This window comes from Lepisma saccharinum, chromosome 4, assembly GCF_977018435.1.
Source record: "Lepisma saccharinum chromosome 4, izLepSacc3.1, whole genome shotgun sequence".
Taxonomy (NCBI): domain Eukaryota; kingdom Metazoa; phylum Arthropoda; class Insecta; order Zygentoma; family Lepismatidae; genus Lepisma; species Lepisma saccharinum.
Genome location: NC_139232.1, coordinates 57258541 through 57273580, shown reverse-complemented (window position 1 = coordinate 57273580; position 15040 = coordinate 57258541). Strand labels below are relative to the sequence as shown.

Sequence of the window (15040 nt, the reverse complement as noted above, 5' to 3'; positions counted from 1 at the left end):
ACCACCATGAGTACAATTTTACAGCAATTTATGAGTTCTCATGCGATTCTATGGTCACTTCTTGGGTACACGTTGCTTGCGCCTACTGACACAATTCTGCATAGATGGTGCTGCTAATTAAGATTATATCTCACTAAAATATTATTTTTAAAAAAGAAATTTCGCTCATAAAATTTTAATTCCTAAAGCTATTACGTACTTAACATGAATCTCTGTTGATCTCAAAATATCTTAGTGGACAAGGCTTCACAACTTAGAAAACCCGGTGAAAGTCTCTTATCCAGTTTTCATGTTAAAAGCGATTAAAGGTAGGGTTGCACGAATCTATATCCGACTGCTAGTGTATGATCATAGTTATGCTTCGGATAGTTATGCACTAAAAAACCTTTAAATATGCATGCAAATATGCTCTTAAAATGCTCGAAATATGCTCTTTAAATGGTCAAAATATGAATTTAAAATTTTAAAAATTTACATCAAACATAAAATTTTACCATAGCTTGTAACTATTTATTCATTCCACTGTTTACATAAGTAAAAAAATATGGTTTGGCTTACCTTATTGCCAATTGACCATATTTGACATATGGTTTTTGTATATGTATCATTATCATAAGTCCACCAAATGTTTCTGACTTCACTGAACGTCACGTTAGCAGAAGGTGGAATTTCACCAGCTGTCTCTCATTACTATTGCACTTAATAACTACGTATTGTTCCACATGCTCAAAAGTAAACTTATGCCTGTTATCCACGATAATACTTTTGTACTCTGAAAACACTCTCTCCACATCACAAGAAACAATAGGCGCATGTTGTAATTTCAACAAATTGGAAACGTGCAGTTCACTTGGAATACCGTCCACATTTTGTTTCCCTTCATGAATAGAGCAAATGTCCTTTAGGAGCTTGTAGCCAGACTTCTTCGCGAACACATGCTGAATCATGTTTCTGAATTGCTCCAAAGGAAATGAAACTACAAATTTTCAGACAGAAACAGCAGAAATCTGTAAAATACGCAATATATCCTGAAGACACTGAAAATATGTATTTCAATATGCTATATGCAAAATGCATAACCATACAAAGCCTAATCATCATCATCATCTCTAGGTGTACAATAGTTCGGCCAGCCGGCCCCCTTGGCGGAGTGGTTAGCACATCGCGCTGCAACGCCAGGCGACCCGGATTCGAATCCTTTCCTGGGCATGGATATTTGTGAGTATCCATTCATCAATTTCATCATGTCATCACTCATCCCCATCTTCGCAAATTAGCCAAAAGTGGCACAAAAGGCGAAGTAAAATAAAGAAGATCAATCAATAGTTCGGGTGAAGAAGGCGCTGTAGGCATATAGCTAGAAGGGGAAATACCATCACTTTTTTTTAAAGAAGTTTGACTAGAATACGTAGATAATCGTCTTCATTAAAATGTTATTATACCATGTTCTGGGAATCTTCAGAGCAAGCCAACGAAAATAAGTTTCTGCGCAAGTAGTGAGTCTATAGGGCTTGACCAATGAACGCCTTAGAGGGAAAGTGAGTGCATAGAGGGGAAAACGAGGCAGCAGCTACCAGCCGTTTGCAGCAGCGCTCACTGCTTTGCTCCGTTGACCCGCTTTCTCTCCTCTACCGTTATTCGCGGCCCGGGACGGAGTGTATATCCCATATTATCTCTCGTCCATCGCAAACTTTCAATGTCTAGTTATTTAGTGCAATGTATGTGTATGAATATAAGGCAAATGACTTTTTTAACCCAGTAAATTTAATACTTTTAAGTAATCTACACTAACTTTCCGTGGATTTTGATTTGTTGCTTTAAGTCCACTTTATGCATAGTAAAGCTAATCGGGACTGAACTTACAGTTTAAAGTGGGATCCGAACCGCTATGTGCCTCAACCGGTTATCGAACCCGGGACTCCTTGATTACAAGGCGACGACGCTAGCACTGCGCCATAGGGGAGGCTAACTTTCCGTCGAGTAGAACTTTTCCAAAGATAAATATAAAAACAGCGATTGCTAGTACTACATTTACAATCAGTGATTGAGCGCGTTGAGTAGTCCACTAACGACATCATCGAGGGTTCTGGGTTCGAGCCTCGGTCAGGACATGTGTGTTCCTTCTACTATTGACCCTCCATTAATTCTTCGTCACCATCGTGTTTGAACAGAATGGCGAGTTGAGAGAAATACTCTGAAAGATTAGGAGCTGTTGCGGTTCAGTCAGTAGGTCGTCTGACTGTCACACTGCAGGCTCGGCTTCGGGTCCTGCCGAGGTGATATCGGGTGTTTTCGTTCTTCAGATCATGTCTATATAAAGCTGCTCTGGGATCCTCCAATAAAATGGATACCTGCGGGCAACCCCGTGGAAGGAAAATAGCAGCCGGAGCGTGGTGTTGATCACATGATGTACACAGTGCCAGAGATTGTGAATGTGTGCACGCCTCCATGGTCTGTTGCTTCATGACTGATTTTGAGTTTTTGTTTTAAGTTCACTTTTTGCACACATAGGCTAATCGGGACTGCATCCCTACAGTTTAAAGTGGGATCCGAACCACTATGTGCCTCTACCGGGTATCGAACCCGGTGCACCTTGATTACAAGGCGACCACGTTACCACTACGTCATCGGAGAGGCCGTGGCTTTACCTGTTTTAGAGGTTTTCAAGCCTAAAAATGTGCTCCCCAGTGACGAGTCGTGTGGTTTGGTTGTCGATAACAATATGAAGAAGTTTTTCCATGCCTGTCCTTGCACGGTGGTGTATTACGTGGTATTACACGGTCCCGAGATACCGCAAAGAGGGCAAAGCCAGAATCAATTTAGCGAAGCTCATTGAGACCGACGAAGCAATATAAGATAAAGAAAAGGGAACTTTTTAAGAGAGAGAGAGAGAGAGAGAGAGAGGACATTATAACATTGGTCACATCCTTCCTTTGACCACTTGGCCGCAAAAGCTCTTTTCTTTAAGGGGAGCAGGGGAGGGGAGGGAGAGAGTAACATGGCTTCGCTTAATCTTAAGGGCTGGATCCCTGGAGAAACAAATCATCCATCAAGATAGGGACGCTGGAGGCCCCCCCCCCATTCTCCTCTTCCCCTTCCACTCATCGCGATTCCGCCGACGTCTTTCTCTCCACAAAGACAAACAAAGGTTCTATCTTTGTTCTCTCCAGGGCGACCCAAGTTTAGTTCTGCGACACTTTCGGGAGGCTGTGTTGAATTGCCGTCTGGACTTTGGCTCCACAGTAGGGGATGATTGCGATGCGCCCCCCGTGAGTGGGCAGGTCCCACTCATTACTATAGCGCCGCTCGTGAATGACAAATGTCGCGTCTTTTGTAGCGATGCGATTGCTCATTGGGTTTCTGCAACACGTAAAGAGCCTTACCAATGACTTGTCTTGGACTTCTCTTGCCAGACGTGGAAGGTTTTTTCCTCTTTACAATACAGCTGACTATCTCGAACGCTGGCTACAAAATACCGAATCAATGGCCTAGTTACTACTAGAGCACCCTAGTACTGACCTCGCTAGGGTCATATGTGCTCCTAGACAGTTACTGCGAAAGCCAATGTAAGGTTCATGTATTATATCTAGAATTTTCGACATCTACCCCTTAAAAATTACTGTGTGGCCAAGCACTATTGCCCACTAAAGTTTACAGGTTTGAGAGCTGAGCTGGACATAGATCTATCATCCTTCATAACCATCATTCATCCACATCGTATTTATTAGCATAACAAAGTAGAAATGCGATATAATTTTTTTAAAAAAAATATGTCTTCAAGAGCAGAACACCTAGGCTCACATGCTGGATAAAGCATGGAGTTTCTGCATGCTTATTTATTTGATTTGGTTTCTGTTATTTCTGCACATCTTGCCAAGTGGCGACGATAAGGATGATTGATGATATGATGAAATTGATGAAGGGACACTCACATAGATCACGCATGCCCAGGCCGTGATTCGAACCGAAGACCAGCTTCATAGCGCGCCGTGCTTGCACTCCGCCCCAGAAATCGGCTGTATGTTTTTTTTTCCATTTCTATACATCACCACTTGTCTTTTTCATTGAAAGCAGTGAGGTGAAATAATATACAGTAAAACCTAGTTAATCTGGACTAATGGGGGCGATAAGTTGACCGGTTTAACGAAATTCCGGATTAACTGAAATAACCTAAAAGAACAGTAACTACATTGAACTTAACTACTTCATTGAGCAAAAAAAAAAAAAAATCCACAATATTTACCTCTCAATTCTGTTTGTAAAATATCGGTGGGAATATGCGATTTCATGAACCCGAGTAAAAGAAATTTAAGAAAAAAAACCCTGACCGAAACAACCAAATTACAATTGGCAAGTGAAAGAAAACATTAAATAGGGGACTAACCACAAATATGATCCATAAACACTAGTTATAAGGACCTTCTTTGCATGACGATCATATTTTCCCGGACAACAAAATTGTCATTTTTATGAATGCAAAGGGAAAAATCATTCTTGATATCTACCCCGAATCAAGATTAACAACGAACTTGTTCTTTGTTTACGGAAAACTATAGAAAATTACTCCCTATATCTTTTTTTTAAGTTGAGGGAGGGCACGCTTCACACGACGTGCGTTACAATCGGGTCCTTGAAACTACGCTTACAACCTGATGTAAATTTGTCACGTGTTGTATCGGAAACTTTCTAATAAAAGAAACGGCCAACAATGTCGATATGGAACAGTGAGCCCGAAATTGTCCATGTCAAACCTACATAGACCAACAAAGTAGTGCTACCATTGTTGACATTTACAGTTTTGCACGTTCTAATTGCAAATAAACGTTTGCCGCTTTCAAACCAAAAGTATAACATCCATAAACAGCATTATATTTATAATAGCAGACCTCCTGTCCGAGTATTTAGCACAGCGTGCTACGACAACAGGTTCGAATCCCGGCCTGGGCATGGATGTTCATTGTGATGTTCCTTCATCAATTTAATCATATTACCACTCATTATCATCCTCAAGATTAGTCAAAACTGGCATAAAAGCTAAGTAAATCAACCAAGTCAATGAATCCACGTTTTCGCAACTCTTTTTCTTCTTTGGCATTCTTTTCTCATTAACGACGGTGCTGCAACAGCCAAGCCCGTCGTTGAAAATCTCTTAAACATTGCAGTAAGCACAATCGGCAAGCTAGTTATACAGAAAAATCTGTGTACTCTGTGAAGAAACCAACACAAGACTCACGTTGATCGTACCTTCACCTGGGCCAAGCTTGACAGCTAGTGTGGATACCTCCTGACCGTGAGCGGAGCTTTAGGGGGAGAATGAACTGAGTGTTGCTTGAGAGTAGATGTGAATCAAGTCTAACACTGCGCTGTGCATCTAACACAATGACAAGTTGCAAATTTGCCTTGGTTGGAGCTGGTTTATTGATGCGTTGATTCATTTTATCTAAATTTTTTCGTTCCACCAGTTTGTCCCTTATCACGCACATATATACTAACAACAAGACGTTTCCCAATAGTGAATTGGCTTGTATACGCCATTGCTTTAAACACACAGAATGACAATTACCTTGGAAATAAGGGCGGAAAACCGCAACAATGTTGCTTTAAACTACAGCATTTGGACGGCCTTCTATCGGAAACTCTGATTCCTAACCACAGTATTGAGATTATCTGGAAACAGGAGAATCATTACCACACAACGTATGTGAGAAGGATATACAATTCTCTCAACCTGAGGCAATTCTTTTACGTCAATTTCGCTTTCGAATAATACGTTCTTACACTATAAATAGTGCCGATCGTAATATTTGCTCTACTGTGACACGCACCAAATGACGTTTGTGTAAATTATCATAAGTTTGATAAAGTCCCTCAATCAGACTTCTCAGCATTTCTTTTGTAAGTCAAGGAACTACGACAACTTAAGTTACACAAACTCCTATGCGTGCAGGAAAACAATTTATGTTACTTTCACAAAATAACCCACTTCAAACACATTTCAACATTTTCCTTCCTCTATTCAGAGAAACCAACACTCTTGTACACAATATTACCTTTTATCAACGTTAATCACATTGAACACTAAGAAATTAATTAACATGTAACCTTCTAGATTATTACATTTTAAGAGTAGCCTATAAAGTTTGGTCGTCAACCACAAATTCTCAGAAATGCGTCATACGCATGAAATGTCAGTGATAACTGAGAAGGTCGTTATAACTGTGTATATGCACGAAGTCGTAAGTAGATCAGAGATCTGAGCGTGAGCTAACCAAGGAATAAATTAATACATAAATTTACATGTGAATGAAATAAATGTCGTCAGCTTACAGTAATTGAACAGCTGTTGCATACTTTAGCGAAAACCAACTCTAGATGTTCATTCAACAAAACTACCTACTGATATACAGGGTGGCCTTGTTTTAGGGTGACCATACGTTACGTTTTGACCGGGACAGCCCCTTTTCAGAGGTGTATCTCGGTAGTCCCGTCCATATTATTAAAAAAACACTATTTGTCCAGTTTTATAAAAGTCTAGGAGGTATCCCTTGCCTTGTAATCAAGGGGTCCCGGGTTCGATACCCGGTGGAGGCACAAGTGGTTCGGATCCCACGTTAAACTGTAGGTCCAGTCCCGATTAGCCTTACTGTGCATAAAGTGGACTTAAAACACCAACTCAAACCAACTCTAGGAGGTATCTTGAGAACCAAGCATTTTACGATAAGAAAAATGTATTTTAACTTGTGTGTTCCGTTATTTGTATAATAAATATGCAGTTTCTCTACGGAATTGCAATTTGTAGCGCGCTCTGCTAACCACTTCGCCACGGAGGTCGACTAACGACTGAGCTACCGCGGCTCACTATACAATACATATATACTAAATATATTGCCGTTGGTAGATTGAGAGTGATACATCATGGTAAATTACCCAGTGCCTCAGATTTGTTACTGAAATTGAATGTAACACAGTGTCCCTTACCTCTAGAATTTAAGCGGCATTTTTGCAAGAAAAAACAGTGCTAATATGTATTTTTAATTGACCGTTTGTTTATCCTTCTATTTAGTTTAAATAAATATGATTGACTTTGTGTTCCTGGGTATATTGTACTCGAGTAGTGACCCGTGAACTAATAATTCTCTTTTTTTACTGCATGCATGTGTATATGAAGCAGGTATGCTTTATTTGATGGAAAAATAGTAGCATATGTGTATATATGGCACAAGGTTTCATTAATATTTGGCTTTTGGGGCTATGCAGATGTGTGAAGAAGATCTCTATTTGTTAAATAGGGCGGAATGTGATACCACAGCATTCATTATATTTATCGAAGGATCTATTTTTTAGTGCCTAAAGAGGAACCTCCTCTCAACATAGATACAGTATTGGCCAAATTATTGGACTCATTGTATAAAGGAAGCACATTTCCTTGTTTTGAAAATGTTCTAACTAAATATATTTGACGATTGTAGTAACATTTTATGGGATTAAACTGTTTGTCTGCTTCGATATTATCTTGTTTTCCACAATCCTTTACTGTGTTCATTCAATAAATAAATGGCATCAAGATTCTTTACACATTCGCAAAAATGCCTGGAACAATATGTACATTGTTTACCGTGTTATTTATGCTATTTGTTTGGTTATAGCAAAGGAAGTAATATTAATTCTGGTTGTTGTAAGGGTGCTCTTTATTTGTAGCTCCGGAGCAACATGTAATTTCATAAGCCACGTGGTTTTGAAGTTTAGAAATAAGATTGATAAAGGAATTGCACAGAAGCGGTGATTAAAATGGGCTCGAAAGGAGCCAAAGGTGGTCATACGAAGTGCTGACAGTATTTTCTGTGTGTATAACAATGCAATGTGCATCACAAAACACTAACTCTGTCAAATTTCTCTACATAAAGTGAGTTTTTCAGTTTCATGTTTTCAACTAATGAGTCCAATAATTTGGCCATTACTGTACTCTATTACTGCGCTTCACATACATGTTAAAGGAATTAATCATGTAGCTTTTATTTTTTAAAGTTTTTTTGTTGTTTAAGGCCACTTTAGACACAGATAGAATAATCGGGACTGACCACACGATTTAAAGTGAGATTCGAGGCACTATATGCCTCCACCGGGTATCGAACCCGATACGTCTTGATTACAAGGCGACGACGTTACTGCTTCGCCGTTAGGAAGGGCATTGTAACTTAGTGGGTAACAAAATTATTGTTCAATCTACATATAACTAACACGAAAATAAGGCATCTCCACTCTATTATGAGTACTGTCCTAGAAGGGAACTAGGTATTTTGAACAATCAATGTTTCTTAGGTTTAATTTTGTGAGTTGTAGAATGGAGGACCTTCAATATGTCTTATGTACTGATTGTAGCGACAAGATGAATGGTATTTTTAAAGGAATTTTAATAAAATAATTACCAGGTTTATTTGTTGTTATTACTTTGCACAGTCTCCCGGGCTAAAGTAGTTTTATTATGTTATTTAGGGTTTCTTACACTATTTCAGACAAGTGACTACCAGGTGAAATAAAAAAAGCATGCCATTTTATTTGCCCTGTCTTAATTTCCATCACTATATATACACACACATCTATATACAGATCAAGCTTTGTTCTGATTTTCCACATTTCACTTTCTCTAACTGCTCCAAAAATGTTTCCTCAAGTTTATTTGATTTGCTTGAGTTTGTTTACTTTGCTTTTCTGCCACTTTTGGCTAATCGTGAAGATGAGTGATGATATGATGCAATTGATGAAGGGACACCCATGCCCAGGACGGGATTCGAAACCGGGAAGCCTGACGTTGAAGAAATTCCTTAAGATCTTAATAAATTTTCATCCATTTTTTTCACTAAAGTTCGCGTTGCTGATCCATAATAATAGCAGACAGAAATTTAGGACATCTGATATACAAATCTGAGGATGGTTGAATTATATTAGTGATATAAGAATCAATCAATTAAGTTGTTGTTTTGAGTCCACTTTATGCACAGAAAGGTTAATCGGGACTGGACCTACAATTTAAATTGGAATCCAGACCATGTGCGCCTTCACCGGGTATCGAACCTGAACCTCTGGATTACAAGACCACGAGATTACCACTACCCCATACGGGAGTCACTAGTGACATAAGGAGAAGGTACGATAATGAAAATACACTTTTGAAGATAAGACCAAATTAATATGGAAATCCCACTTCACAGAAAAACAAAGACTGAAATCTTCAAAGGCTTGTTTAAAAATGTTCAATCATTCTCGAAAATCTCTGTTGTCACAGAAATAGACATGCTACATTCTATTTTCTCGCTTCGTAATTTCGTACATTATCAATATTGGAAGAACACAAATTCTAAGGAAAGGAGGTCACACTATCAGAGGGAAAAACATTCTCTGCTTTGTGTCTACCTCTGCTTGAGTAATGGGTCCAGTTTCCAGAAATATTGAAGGATGTTAAGTGGTAGAGGAGTGAGTGCAAATGACAGGGGAGAAAATTTATCAGCACTAGATCTACATCTTGAGAGGTCGTAATTTTCTCCGCCGAAACTAAAATTAGGTATATGAAAACTTCCCATTGTGGAACTATTAATTCCTGCTTTTGACAGGGGACAAAGAAATTGGAAAAGAAAGTAGATATATTCTCCAACAATACTTCTTCTGTCACTGTCGCGGGTGTCATTGCATCCTTAAAATTATATACTGCAAAAATAAATAAGTTATTCATATTGTTTCTAACAGTTCGTAAGAGCCTTAAATCTTGCAATTCACAGTTGTGAGTCAAGAAAATACCATGATAAATACATCGTCAAATAATACATTTTTAGAAATTCAAATATTAAAAAAATGCTGCACTATACAAAGATTGAATGGTGATTCAGATTTGGACGTGGAATCATCCACAATCGCATTTATGCAAACCAAAATAAATTATCCATCCTGTGTATATGCAACCAAACCGACCTTTGTGCTATGTTGGTTGCATAACGTGCAGTGACCATGGAGATTTTTTTTTTCAATGGATTTCTGCCAGGTGTGTGAAAAGCTAATTCCGAAAGTTTGTCAAATTTTTAAGTTCCCCTAATGGTCTGATTGGCTAATCGTGACTACACTAATGGTTTAAAGTGGGAGCTTAATCACTAGGTACCCAAAACGGAAAACAACATGGGATTCCTTGATTGCAAGGCGGCAGCGTTAAGGCTCGAGAGAATTTATCTTCAAGGAATTTCGAAAAAGAAGATCTTCGGCTAATTTTAATAATCGATACGCACAAAGTTTTACAAAGAGTGTGACAGAAAAACTTTTTAAATTAACTTCTCGGAACACGTCGTACATTAAAACAGATTAAAAAGTCTTCCACGCTAATCAAGTACGATGATGGTAGTAAATCTGGAATTACAAGAGATCTTTACACATATAAGAATTTGAGTATATCTTTATTATCATTCCAATATTAACATTGTGACTTTTTCTCAATGTAGGCACCATCGACAACGTTTGCCAATGCTCTGAAAGTATGTAAATACGAAAATTGAACATTTTTCTGGTTGTACAGTCACGGCCACTTCTTGGTTGTAATGGTCACATTGAAAGTCAATGGAGCTGTTACAACCCGAGAGTGTCCGTGACTGTACACATCGCGCATAGCTGTGAAGACTTAATTCCATACAGGCGTTCTTGGCCATCAACAGAGTGGGATTTGTTCTTCATTGAACGTTATCGCCCAAGTAAAGGTCTCTATTTCCGGTCAATGAGAGAAACTCAGCACGCGTAAATGGGATGTGGACCGAAAAGAACCTTCATACTGTAAAATATTTCAACCATTTTTTGGGATCAATTTAAATACGGTTCAGGTACCTTTTTTCGGGTCAATTTTAATACGACCCAGGAACTGTTTTTCCGGATTAGTTTAAATACAGTCAAACTCCCGTATTGAAATGAAACAATATGCAACTTGGACCAAATTTAAACTATGCGAGAAAAAAGGTTTTGAGTCCAGTTACAAAATGCAATAGAACGCGTTAGAGTGTATGGGTTCCTGGGCCCTTCACAATCTGAGGGTTGTTTAAGGTCCAAAAATTGTAAATAAATTCACATTCCCATGCGGGAAAGAAAATCAGCAAGCGTAAGTTGGTTCTAGACCATAAATAAACTTTTTTATGCTTAAACTATTTCAATCCGGTCCACGATTTTTTTTCGTATGAATTTAAATAGGCTCCACCAAACCTTTCTCCGGATGAATTTGAATACGGTACAGTACAAGTTCCGTATTGAAATGAAACAGTATGTAACTTGGACCGATTTTAAATTGTGCTAGGAAAAAGTTATGTTGCAGAACCCATTAGAATTTCCTTAACAACCATTGTTTGCGCAACTGTAAAGTGTTGCCGGGACTCACCCATGCTCTTATATCAAGGGTACCTGTGAAGAGAGGGTGAAGCTAGGAGTGTGGTGCCGATTACATCACCTCCAGTATGACCGGAGATCAAGGATGTGTTGATATCTATTTTCGCACCGCATATGCACCTTCATGGCACAGTGAAAGTTCTCTTAGAGAACTAGTACTTTTGCAAAATGTTGGCTAATACGCTGCTAGTTACTTTCCTCTTCGATAGGTGAAGTAAAGAAGCAGATATAAGTCTACAGATCACGTTCCCCATTAAATGTGCTTCGCCATCTATTCTGTTTTCTTCCAATGCAAGGACGAGAGGAGAAATTTACCATTCATAAATACTATCTGAAACGAAATTTCACTTGTTTCATTAATTTTTTGCTCCTTTTGGCCCTTGTTATTGCTCTTTTGCTCCAACAATTTCTCTGTTGACCTTTTTTGCTCCTTTGTTCTGTGTTCTTCCCTCAGGAAACTTTCAACTTGTTTGCTTTCCTCGGGGTTTCTTTCGTTCTTTTCGGCCTTTCCTTCAATTCCGCCTGTGTGAGTTTGTGTACACTGTGCTTGTATGCGTGTTCATCTTCTCTCAAGATTTGGACCTACGCGGGCCAAGTTAAAAGAGCGGCACCTCGTTTAAATGCTGATCGCATTTCTTCCTCCTTCGCTTTCTTTTCTCGTCTTTTGGACGGCTGCCTTCTTTCTTTCTAAAGGAGAAGCACAGGCTTCACTTCTTCTTCCGGAAACAGTTGCATTTGTTTTTTAGAGTTTGTTATTTCATGCTTTGCCTTGGCTGTCCATGCTTCACTTCAATAGAATTAACTGCACAATGACATCAACCCTTGTTCTGATCTCTGTGGCGGTGTTGTTAGCGCAGCGCGCTACGACGTTAGGTGTCCCTGGTTCGAATCTCAGCCTGACCAGGTTGTTTCTTGTGAATGTCCCGTCATCATTTTCATCATTCCCAATCTCATCTTCGCGGTTAGCCAAAAGTGGCCGAAAGCGAAGTACTATAAGCCGAATCAATCAAACATTAACTCTTGTGTGTGTTCTATACCCTGTCCCAGTTATCTCTGGAGCAGACGAACTAAAACAAGTGTCTGCGCATGTAGAGACGCGAGACGGCTTCACCAAGAGACTGCAGCTACCAGCATTCGCAGCACCGTGTACTGCTTCGCTTTGCCCACTCGATTTTCTCCCCTTCTCTGACGACTTTGCTCCAGAGGTATCTGGGACTGGGCATAAAACGAAATATAAATTATTAAAATGTGAGTTACGGTCAATTTTGGGGCACTATGGAGGCCATTTTTAAAATTATGACATTTTTGCACTTCATAAGTGATTTGAAAATTGCTGCGAAAATATTTCCTCCTGACGAGTATGGAGAGTACTTATTGATATCATTCCTTTCCGTTTTCTTTCAGGTGAAGTTGAAAGACTACTCCGGGAGTATCCACAGAATAGGGAGTTGGTGTCCAACATCGGAGCCCATTATTACCAAATCATCTACCCGGTTCAGCTCAGGAGGCATGAAAAGATGGGAATCTCTACAAGGGAGGCAGGAACCAGCAAGGTAAGTCTCTCTGTACCCTTTGATGTTGATCTGTTTGCAATGCCTTTGGCAATGAATGTTCGAATGCTTGTCTGCTGTTTAGGAGTAGATAGAATGGTGATTCAAAGGAAAGCCTTAAACGTCAGGCAGCTCAAATTCGCGTGGAAGTACCAGCAGAGAGGATTTGCCACTAGGGTCGCATGTCCAAGAGGGGTGCACAAAAATGAAACACTGAGACCATCGACTATTAAAATTCCTTAATATTGTGATAACAGAAAATTAAAACAGCATGTCAAGACATTTTACTTGATAATTTCATGAAAGAAAGTAGACAGGAGTGTTTCTAACATTCAGAGGTCACGTAACAGTGCTCGAATATAAACAATTGTTCCTCGAAGAAACTAATGTAACAATTTTGAATGACAACTAAAAGTCAATTAAGGGATATTGGCGGTTGAAATGTACATCCTTGTTTCTCAATTCGCGGCAAGTGTGGCTACCGTAATGTAGTGTCGGTTTATTTTTCTTCAGTTCGTGTGCGGTATTAGTGTTGTGTTGCGAAATGCATAGTGGAAGTGTAGCTTATAAATCAAAATTAAGTTTAATGAATAGTTTTTAATCAGATGTGTCTATATTTTAAAGTTTACATACAAGTGTTGGTAATAGAAGGCATACAATTAGTGGAAATGAAGTACCATGATAAAAAAACTGTTAATAATAACAATGTCCGCAGGAGGGCCCAAAGGATGGCCTAAGGGCTCAAATTTTATACCCTCCCCCTGATTCTGCTGTAACTTTCAAGATGCTCACAAGAATACAGCGCTAGTGAAGCAAACTACAGAAAGTCATTTTGTAATTTAAAACATGGGCGGCATTCATGATCATTTCAGTGCAGAATAGGGATTTTTTCGGTAGATGAACATTCAAAGTCGCAATGACGCATGCCCAGCACTGCACTAAGTTTACCAATGGAGGAGATCGAGTTTGGCATGACGTGAATTCGCGGAGAAGTGTATGGAAAATTTTTCGAAGAGCAAGAGAAGTCACACGAAAGAGCAGAAGACTATTATCATCGAATTATACAGGTACATACTCAGCAGTATGAGATGTGCATTGATGAACAAAAATTATATATATAAAAGGTACTAGAAAGTTACCAATCAGCCAAAAGATGTCAAAAATGTAAAATAAGAAAAGTGTTTTCTGATTGTAACTGAAGAGACACTTGCTTCAAGACTCCGAAAGAAAAATATAACTTATCATCACATTTTGAGCCCTGTTTATAAATAAACATTTTTGTTTCCTAACGTTGATTCGCAAAACAAAGGTATCCACAATTAAAGCAAGCAACTCCCTTGTTTTCTGTTAAAAATGTTTGTTTCATTGTGGCTTTGCAAGGCATATTTTTAATAGTAAAGCATAAATGACAGGTTGTAATTCACTTCGTCGTCTCGTGTAGGACACGATAATGTACGGGACATTACGCATAATTCAATGCAGACTCCACCCGTTTTAATTTGATTTGCATAATTTCGAGACGAGGTGTCCAGATTGTACGCCTCGCATAAACATGCTGTACAAAACTTTCTGCGTCACATTTTTTCCTATTGTGAAGAAACAAAACGTACTTATCGTCCAACAGAGTATTGAAAGAGGCAGATGACACCTCTGTCTGAATGCACGATCACTGTGCTTTTCCTTCTCCTATCTCTCTTCCTTTTCCAAGGTATGTATGTATGTGTGTGTATATATATATATATATAATCCCGGGTTCGATACCCGGTGGAGGAACAAGTGGTTCGGATCCCACTTTAAACTGTAGGTTCAGTCCCGATTAGCCTTACTGTGCATAAAGTGGACTTAAAACAACAAATATATATATATATATATATATATATATATATATATATATATATATATATATATATAATGTGTGTGTGCAAGCGAGAGAGGGATAAAGAAATAGAGAGAAATGAAAGAGATTATAAAAAGGTGAGGAAGACACATTCCATCCCATCCCATTCACATTCTCTCTCTCTTTCTTGATCTATACCTTCCCCCTTTTCCATTGTTTCCTTCTCTTGGTTTCTCTTTTATCTCTC

The 15040-nt window shown here is 38.9% G+C and overlaps 1 protein-coding gene across 1 annotated transcript in view; it reads left to right on the top strand.

The window, feature by feature from the left end:
• mmd (disintegrin and metalloproteinase domain-containing protein mind-meld) overlaps window positions 1-15040 on the top strand; it is a 608670-nt gene that overhangs the window by 60962 nt on the left and 532668 nt on the right. Inside the window, exon 3 of the mRNA XM_083121407.1 lies at window positions 12811-12959. Within this exon, the coding sequence (XP_082977533.1) occupies window positions 12811-12959 (149 nt within the window). The remainder of the gene's footprint in view (window positions 1-12810; window positions 12960-15040) is intronic.